The 10,493-nt window shown below is 35.1% G+C and overlaps 1 protein-coding gene across 1 annotated transcript in view; it reads left to right on the top strand.

Annotated features, from left to right (window-relative positions):
- Window positions 1-724: 724 nt before the first annotated feature.
- The window catches only part of LOC104626765 (transcription factor SOX-6-like), a gene marked incomplete at its 3' end in the record, with an annotated part of 141,078 nt that continues 131,309 nt past the window's right edge, over window positions 725-10,493 (top strand). Inside the window, exon 1 of the mRNA XM_010294785.1 lies at window positions 725-984. Within this exon, the coding sequence (XP_010293087.1) occupies window positions 745-984 (240 nt within the window). The remainder of the gene's footprint in view (window positions 985-10,493) is intronic.

Raw genomic sequence — 10,493 nt, 5'->3', positions numbered from 1 at the left:
AAGTCATTTAAAGTAATTTGTTGAGCTGTATCCTGCACTCGATGCCTAATATGAAATGAAACATAATTATTTTAGATTTTTAGTTCAAACTGTAAAAGATTACTCAGATATTATCTACCCATTTGATAAAACTTTCAGTTTTAGAACACTTTTCACATGAACTTCTCAAAACATTTTCCGAAAGGTAAAACTGGGTAAAATTTTAAACAGGTTAAGAGCAGATACAGCTTTAAACAAACAGCAAAAGGACTTATTTAGCAGAATTTGAAATGGATTAAAAATTCTCATCTGTGTAGAAAACATCTTCTGCTTGCAAGGAATGACATTCAGAAAGCACGATGGACTCTCTCATTTAAACGTTTGCTTATAACCTTCAGATTGCTCATGGGAGTAAGAATGTAAAGACTTGAACTCTTATGCAAAATCAACATGAAAATACCAATAAAATCACTATTTTCTTATGGCTGGAGAAAATTATATTGTTTGACAAGTCTAAATGAATAGAATGACATCATATAACTTAACCCTGACCTTGGCTTGGCATCAACAAATACTTTATCTCAGTGTTTTGGATCCAGATCCCCCAAACCCATACTTTTTAGAGTACTTTTGTCAACTACATATGATTTATTTTTAACTGTTGTAGGCAAGTGTGGTGTGTTTAGAGGACTGTTTTGAGCTTGATTTTATTTTCATTTAACACCAATGTTTTATTTTTGTCTGCTTTTCTTGTTTTGTAGAAGAATGTCTTCCAAGCAGGCTACCTCTCCATTTGCATGTGCAGCTGATGGAGAGGAAACAATGACCCAGGATCTAGCATCACGAGACAAGGAAGAGGGCAACAGTGATCAACATGTGACCTCTCATCTGCCTCTACATAACGTAATGCACAACAAACCTCACTCTGAGGAGCTACCAACTCTGGTCACAACCATCCAACAAGATCCTGAGTGGGATGGAGTCATCTCAGCCCAACACAGAATGGTGAGTTTCACTGTTCTCACAGTGTCTTTCTAAATTAGGATTGTAAAAAACTGTTCACTTCCATTTTGAATGACGTGTTTAGTACAATCCTTCATAGGTATAAAGCTCTTTAAATGTTAAAGTGTCAGTGTTAGTAATAGATCAACATCAATATGGTGTAATTGTAAATTACAATTGTATAATCTTCTTAAGTATACAGGTCTATATGAATGAGGTCATTTGATGAGTTCACCTTCGGAAAGGAAATGCATCTATTTATCATGTTTTCATTCATAACCTGATTTATGTCATAACCTCTCTAGCTCATATATTCAAGCATTAATTTCTGACGGGAGGATGTAGCTCACAACTGTTTGTCATCTGCAAAGTGTTGTGCTGAAGGAAGAAATTTTAATGTATTTTTTTACTTGTCTCTCAGAAATCTAGAGTAGTATAGCTTTACATAACAACAAAGCGGCTGGCATTTTAGGTGACAAACATCCTGCTGTATTTATAGGAAATTACAACCTTGTGTCGTGTGGAGGGGAAAGGTGTTTATGAGTAACTATGTCATACTCTTCTGCTCTAGATCACCAGTTTATATATAGGTGATGTTAGCAATGATCAGAATTATTATCTGTATTCTCTTCAGTAACCTAGATAAGATTATTTTGCAGTTGTAATTCTGTCTCTCTGTCCCCAAAACTCTGCAATAAATGAGCAGACTAAATGGGTACAGCATCTCCGTCAATTCATTTTCCTTGCATGTGTTTCTGAGGAACAGAATTAAGGTATATGGAGCAGCCAGGTGTTCTGTAAATTTAGATCACCGTAATTCCAGACTCTCCAGAAAGTGACTTTCACAGACATCAAATTCACACAGCTAATTTAGAAAGAATACCTTGCGTTTTCATAAAATTTCTTCTGTATTTTTATTAAATGTCTGAGGGGATTTTTTTTCAGCAAGTATTTTTTTTCAGTATGAATCAACAGCTTTCAATAAGGTTAAAAAGCAATTGTAGAATTTTTTGACAGCACTAACAATAATGAGCTTATTTCAATTTTGACTAGAAATAGTAATTCTAATGCATTAATCAACAAAGATACTGAAATTCTTCATGCATATTGTGATACCTGGAATTAATTAAATACTATCACTACAATAATACGTATTTTGTTAATATAGTGGGGTTTTTTTTTTCTTTCTAAAATCTAATTGACTAAAAGGATCAAACCAAACCAGAAAAGTGCTACCTAATATGTAATGCACAGTTGAACCCAGTGCAGAACTTTCTGTCAGGCCTAAAATATTCCTGTGTATTTGTGTGGCTGTCATGAAGAAGGCAAAATTTCAACTGCAAAAATGACTAAAAAGAAAAATGATTATAGGTTAGTAATTTGGCAAAGTAGGTTGTGAGTTGTATATATGGCTTCTATGCAGAATTCTCAGATGGAACCTCATTTTGGATGGAGAGTCACTCTTTTGCCCAAGTCATGTGTTAAGCGCATAAGAATAATTTTAACTTCTATGTTATCAGGAGAAGAAGCCGGATGCAGACTAGAAAGAATTGACCAAGTTTGTTGATGGAAAAAATAAATCTGTGAATTCATTAGCTACTTTCTTTTTCATTCAGAGGCGCATGTGCAGTCTGGGAATTTCGGCCTTAGGACACCAGTAACATTAATAAAATGACCCTGTCCCAGAGAGAAAGGGATTCCTAGCCTCTAGGAGTCCCTCAAAGCATTTGTTTTTGATTCAGGCTGTTTCTTGGACCTGGAGTAACGCTTCAGCCAAAATGATAGATCCTCTTGCAGTATGATCAGTTGTATTGCTCTGAAGTGGGTTTACACGTACAGCAACAGAGTGCAATCTCTGTTTTCTTTCGTAATACTGCACTATCATGTCAACACTTGCTGTACCTCTGGACAGGCATGAATCAATACACAGCTTATCGTGTTTCAGAACAGGTGCATAAACGTTGCTTGAGTGACTTAGCATTCTGGTTTTCCTCTCTCCTTTTTTCAGTAAATATTCCATCTATGTAGATGAATGTCCTGAAAATCATTAGGAGTTTCAACAATTCCCTTGGGTTAAATCTGGTGGTGGATGTGTGTCATTATTATTTAGGTAGCTCAAGGCTAAACCAAACAGTTTTTTTTTTTTTTCCCCAGCTCAAAACTGGGTATAATTTACAAGGCTTGGCCAGAAGTGAAAACTGAAGTTCTGAAGAATGCTATTTGGTAGCACTTAAGTGATCTAAAACGCACAGAGCAAAGTCCCAGTGTATTTACAGTTTGGGTGAGTTAGATGACTAGCTAGATCACAAGAGTGAAGTGGTGAAAAGATTTTTTTTTTTTTTTTCCCCTTCCTTAACGGACTGTCAATTAGGGTAACTTGTTTAATTTTTTTTTTTTTCTCCCTCATTTATGTCCTTCATGAGCAAACCTTTAAGCTTCAATTAATTGCATAAAGTTTCTCTGAAACACCGCTCAATCTCCAAGCAATCATCAATATTGCTAAGAAAGAATTCAGAGGTGCCTGCAATTTTCCTGATGAAGGCAATTTCATACTCCTTTAAGGGAGGATAGGAGTTTCTTTCCAGAAAGACAAATTCCAGAAGGTGGGTTGGGCAATTTTGAGATAGGTGCTGGGGTAGTGACCACTTTTCTACTTACTAAAACCAAACTCCTACAAGGATAAGCGCTTTCTGACCTTTCCCAGATGGATCCTCTTAAAGCAGATTTGAAGAAGCACCTGCTCATAGCAGTTACACTGAAAGCAAAGACAGTAGTGCTGTCATTAAAATGCATCAATAACGTGTGTTGTCTGTTTATAAGATAGTACATTCAAAGAATGCTGTGTCGACATATATGGAGGAAAAAAAATTCTCTTTTATATGGTACCTAATTAAGGTATCCTGCATCCTTCATGCCCTTAATACTACTAAGGAGTTCGCTGGAATTTGTGAGAGCACACAGTATGCATTGTAACATGCTAAGAGGGCCATGCAGATCTTAGGTGAAAAAAAAGACACTGTAGTAGGGCAACTTGACTGAAAAAAACCCATTGAGTTTCTTCCCAACATTTATGGTATGCAGCACTTTCTGTAATACAAGATACCTTTAAACTACATTGTGTATTATCATAAAAAAAATACACTGGCTAGAAGTGTTTTCAAACTTTCACTCCCTTTTGATATCAGGCATTGCTTTCCACTGAGTCCTTTGTGTATTCTGAATGTCTGGAAGCCAAAATATTTTGTTTTAACTCCCACTCTATAGTATTTCCCAGCTGTGTACTTATATGGTGTAATAAAAGGATTTAACAAATGGGAAATAGCAGCTGCATTTGGAAATTCCCTTTGTGCTCCCTTTTCATTTGACAGATTCAGCAATGTGTAACAACTGTAACGTCAGACCTGTAATGACTTACACTGTGAGTATCATATCACCAGCCAATTCGATGTTACAGTGGGGAGAAAATAAAACAACTGAAAGATATCTGTAATTTCATATTGCTGAGTTGAAAAGATTATATGTATATTTCTGACTGTAACTTAATATAAAAATAACTGGACATATGGGTAGTTGTGGCTGCCTGTAGTTCTACTAGAAAATAAAATCTATTTTAGGCTAAGGACATATCTGTTTGCTGCAGTAAACTGTAGGAAAGAGAGCAAAGTGGTACTAAGGTCATGAGGGAACTATCCTGCTTTCTCCCTTGGACAGTGAGTAGCAGGCAAGAAATACAGTCAAATTTCTAGATTGTATCCAAAACCTGTCTCTCTTAGGGCAACAGACTGAGAGAGAATGAGTGGGGAAAAGCCAACAATACTTAACCTTTGCTAAGTTTAGTAGTAATTAAATTGTTGTATCCCAATAATATGTTTACTAGTAAATATGTAAAGAAATGGAGAATCATAATTTGTGCTTTGTTTGCTGAGGAACCAGGAATGGTCCCCATCTTTATATAAAGCCCCGCACAGCTTGTGAGGTAAATTGTGAAGGTTTTATATTTTTGCTCTGAAGTATCAGAAGAAAGCAGTGCCAATAAGAAGATACAAAATTAGATGGCAAGTGCCCTGATCTTTGAGGAATGGGATGGTGTATTCCCATGGCTGTAAAAGCTAGATGTGGCCTTCGTGAACAATAAATTTGAGCAGCTTTAGCCTAATGAAATTCAGAATCTTTCTCCAAATAGTAGGATTCCACAGACACTCCCCCCCACCCCGATACAACAGTCTGGTTTGTGAAGGACTTGCAGGCACTGTGCCGATCATCATACATGACGACGTAGCACCGTGATGGTCACTGTACTCTTTTGTTTTCCCACTGTTGTTCCGCCCCTGACCACCACCTTAGATGGCACATAGTGTGTGCAGGCACAGAATGAGGGCATCCACATCTTTTTTCTCCACTGTTACTTGGAAAGATGCAGTGAGAGACTATTACAGGGAACCATAGCAGGAAGTAAAGGCTGAAGGGTGGGTGTTGCTTCCCTGTGACTGAGGAAAATCAAACACTTATACATATACAAATACAAGTTAATTGCCTCCAAATATATGCTATGTTTCCCCATACATTTTGTAACATCATTCAGAGACACCTTGGATTTAGAAATGAAATGTATCTCGTTGGATTTTATCTCAAATGGCAACGTCGACATGTATTTCATAATTATGTCAAGTCCCTGTCTTTTGTTGACTTCTTGCCAAAAGAGTGAAAGGCTTGCTACCTTTCCCCTGTGTCTGCACACACATCTCAGCAGCACTGATAGTAAATTTGTATATGCAGCAGAAAAAGTGAAGGTCTCTTAATGCCACATGTATTTGTTGCTTTAAAAATCATTTTAAATCACCAAGTATCAAATTTAACTTTATATAGCTTTAGCAAAACTACTGGTATCAGAAAGGCAGAAATAGGCGGTATCCTGAAGGTCTTAACGTTTCGGTGCTTACTGTCTCTACATAAAACAAGCACAATCCTGTCGCTCCCCCCACTCCTTGTTATTAACTCCTCTTGTTGAAAGTTTTTCCCTTTGAGGAAAATAAACTCAGGTTTTTAGGAAAGATCATTGAAAACCGTTTACACATGCTAAACATTGTGAATTTGTTGGTATATAAATTCATGGCTTCAAATTCTCAAAAGTTATAGATACAATTACATGTTTTGAAATTTTATTTTTAGTTCATTTACAGGCTGGATATGAGCATATAAAATGCATCAAATATAAATGCCTTAAACTCTGGCAATTCTGTATCTACTAAATTGCTCATGCAGCTGTTATTTACATGTAGAAATCTGAGTTTTGTGATGATCGAAAGCAATTCTACTGTGATTGTGATATTATTTCTGCATGCCAGGTAGTGCATCAGAATTTTTATCTAACTAAAGAGATAAATACTTTCACATGTAATTACATGGATACAAAGTTTTGGCTGAAAGTAAAGGGTGTGAAAAAGCAGGTGATATGATATTTTACTTTTCATTAAATGACTTATGTGAGAAAGGTGTTGCAGAAAAGATAGAAATATTTTTTTTTTCCCCAAGCACATTGTTTTGATTCAAAAAGCGTTTGAGTATTCGCTAAACTTGGCTTTATTAGAACTACCAACAACTATAATGTTAAGCACACGTCTAAAGGTTTGAAAGATCAAGGACTTAGTTTTACTAGCTTTAGCATAAAAAGATGTTTACATTTAATATGAAAAATTATAAAACAATTCCCTAAAAGTGAGCAGGATAATGCGCTTAAGCAGGGTGGTGAAATACAAAATTTAATTTATTTTAAGAATAACCAAATAATTGTTCTTTTTGGCATGCCTGTTATACTTGTATTATTTTCATTTTGACACAGTATAATTTTTTTTCCAAATGCACGGTCTATTTTAAACCTTTCCCTATATTCTAGGGTGGACTGTGTTTAAACAGAATTAATCATCCCCTGAATTCTTCACAAAAGTTTATGTTTGTCTCAACCTGTAGTCATTCTATTTCTTTCTCTTATTTTAACCTTACTTATTTTTTATAAAGCAATTTCTGAAAAGTTTTTAATTCCATTCTGTATATTGACATAAATTTTTTCAAAAGTAGAAGCATTAACATGCTCAAAATTGTTAAATTTTTTTTTTCCTTGGGCAAGAAGGAATCAGGTATGCATGCTGATTAACACACTCCAGTCATTAACATGTGATTATGTGGGCTGCATATTGAGCACCTGCCAAAAGATAAAATCCAGCACTTTACTACATCTGTGCAAGGACTTTTTGCATTTCTTTTGTACTTTGACAGCTCAAGAAAAAGCAGACTTTGGTATCTTTGTTCAGCATAATAAAATTGTGTACATAAAATGTCTTCATGGAGGGAGGAAAGATACTACATATATTTATTTTAATCTTTGAGGTCATGAAAAATCCAGTGACTGAGACTCACACAGCACCAAGTGTAATATGAATCTCCTAATGTACTATATCACTGACATTCATATACAGTTTACAACATTCCTGCATGTTTATAAGGATTATCTGTTCTGGGATTCAGCCAATGTTATTGTAATTCACAACAGTTTTATGTGATACCTTTATGTCTCATAAATGTCTTGTTTTTATTTCAATCTTCCAAATGTTTCATCAGTGTTTACCTTAAAGAAATACAAGTATTCTGTGCAGCAGGCTGGTTTCCTGCATGCATTCCTCTGCAAATGCTAAAAGGGAAACATAAAGCATGTAATACATGTCATGTAACTATATACAGAGAAGGATTTCCATGTGCATTTGATACTGCTAAAAACATAAATACAAATTTTATTTTGATATTTACAATAGATCTAGTTATAAGTTGAACAACTAAGACGACCTAATAGGAGGAAGCTGTATATATACAAAGTGGTCTGGAATATCCAAGCCACAGAATCCTTGTTTTATTTGGCAGCTTCTGACAAGCATACATCACAAAATATGTGTCTTTATTTACCCAAAAGGTAAACAGTGCTAATCAGCTGGGATTGATCACAATGCATCTTCAGTTTCAGTTTAGATGAAAATATAAGTCTAAATACTCATTCTATAAATGATTCTTCCATTACTTTTTCCTTAATAAGAGCATTTAACCAAAGTCCAGGGCATAAAGTCTCAATATTGTTGTGATTTATTACCAAACCTAAACAGAGGGAGTTAGGACATATGGTATTTGGAGAATTAAGGAAATCCTTAGCATCTAACCCTTACAAAAGCACACATGAGTTTATGCATATCATTTGTGAGTTGATTGCCATATAGAAATGATTGGTCATTGTATTGTCGACAATTCTGAGGTGATTTTCTGTTCTGAAATGGAGCAAAATGCCTGTCAACATCTTTCACAGATTTGCTCATTTGTAAAGAGAAGGGTTTAAATCACATAGTTGAATAATCGTAATCTCCTGAAATCTCTCTACCCAAAAGTTGGTGTACCTAGATTCATTTGGTTTGCTCCAACAACTGAATATGCAAGGATTGCTGAAATTAAGTGGTCATATTTTACATCAAGGAAAAAGTCCCTGCCTATTCCTTCCAAACAGATATCTAGTCTTGCAGTGGCCTATCCGTAAGGCCATATTTGTATCATATGTGCCTGATCATTATGTCATCTCATTTTCAAACTTTTGATCTAAACAAAATTTATTTTCCTTTCTTTTTTTCTTAATTTAGCATACTATTTCTTGGCTTAGAGCTAATGCTTATTGTTGCATTGGTTCTTGTTGATGTTTTTAGATGTGTATAAAAGGTGAAATTTTTTTTGAAAAAAAAAATACAAGCCTTTTACAAGTTGTATTTAGCCTATAATTTGGCAGTGAAATCGGTGTAAGTTTTATCAGAGTAGATGCTGAGTTAAAGACTTGAGGTTTTATTCCATTACTTGCCATTTGCCCTCCCACTAGCATAATTTGCTGAGACTTTACAAATTATGTTCTCTCAATAGCTCATAGCAGTCATTCTCAAGCCTTGGATTTAAATAAATCTTTCTTAATAAAAGTATTTTTTTTTTTAAATCAGATGAGAATTGGAAATGATCACTTAGATTTTTAATTTCTCTTAATTCTATTTAATTAAATTCCTCAAAATGGGAAACCTTATTTAATGTAGTGATTGGAAATGATTTTGTAAACATTTGCTTTCATTATATGTTAACTCCAGACTAGTTCCAAGTGCCAGCATGCCTCTAGTACTTGGAATCAAAACCACTCTGGATATCCAACTTTCCTGGGGTGTTTACATGTGTCCCATTCAATGCAGAGGCAGATAAATATCCATTTATAACAGAAAAGCCTCATCCACATGGAAATAAGCAATTCAGCTAACACATTTTATGTTAGTAATATTTGCTTTCTACTTCTTCTTGGCCATTCATCCCGTGTTTTCAGTTGAACTCTTACAGAGACAGTTTTCTCTTTGGCTATTGGGTAGGATTGCAGTCGTCAACTTTCAATCAAAATTGACAGTAGTTATTATTAAATTGCTAACACTGTTACCCTGATTTTGTACAGCCCATAGTTTCAGTTCCTGAGTTTTCCTCTTTTCACACCTTCAGAGAGCTTCTTTCTCTGAGACAGAATCTACCTTCTCTACAGGAAATATAAACGCCACCATAATGCAAATGCAATGTCTCTTTATTAAAATCCACAGCCTTGTGCACTCCCCTCTTCTAAGGCTCCTGAACAGAGAATCCAGTTCACCAGACTGTTGGTCTGTCCTAAACCCTTATGAGGATCCCAGAGAGAGATCTGTTCCAAGCCAGATCTCCACCCATGTTGGGTTGACTGTTGGACTTGATGATCTTAGAGATCCTTTCCTACCTTAATGATTCCATGATTCTGTGATTGTGAAGTTCCCAAACTGAGATGTTGCTTCTCAGCCCCAAATGCAGCCCCCATATCTTGTACTCTGGCCATTCAGAGGAAGGAACAAGAATATTGAATCCTGTTTCTAGTATACAGTCTTGCACCAATAGAAATGTCATTTTGTGTGTGTTTGCTCTATTTTGGAAATGAATGGGCTTCATAAAAGTTGATACAAATTGGCTCAGGATTCAGTTTGCAGATATTGCTATAAACATTAGCTTCCTGATATAAAAAATACTGGGTCAACTTTCAATACCTTTATTTACATTTACCAGTACTTACAGCAGTACTCCTTCATTTATTCTGTTAAAACCAGTGTGACAACTGATGGGAAAATTAACTACTTAAACTGTTAGAATCTAAAAACACAAGAAAATACATTTTTTACACTAACAAGAAAATTATAATTATTTGTTCAATCCCTTTTCAACAGAAACATCTAGGAAAGTATAAGGATTTTCCTTCCTTTGTACAGAAACTAAACAGCTCTCTTTTTTAAGGATTTTACCAGTGTAACTTGTGAAATTTAGTGAATGTACATGCTATAAAATAAGTTTATCAGAGTAAGAGGCATGCTGAAATATCTGTACTTATTATCTTAATGTAAAAGTTTTAAAGGAATTATTATGGAGTGTGAAGAAACTGCCATGTA

This window comes from Phaethon lepturus, unplaced genomic scaffold (genome assembly GCF_000687285.1).
Source record: "Phaethon lepturus isolate BGI_N335 unplaced genomic scaffold, ASM68728v1 scaffold10369, whole genome shotgun sequence".
NCBI lineage: Eukaryota > Metazoa > Chordata > Aves > Phaethontiformes > Phaethontidae > Phaethon > Phaethon lepturus.
This window is presented reverse-complemented; position numbering and strand designations above follow the sequence as displayed.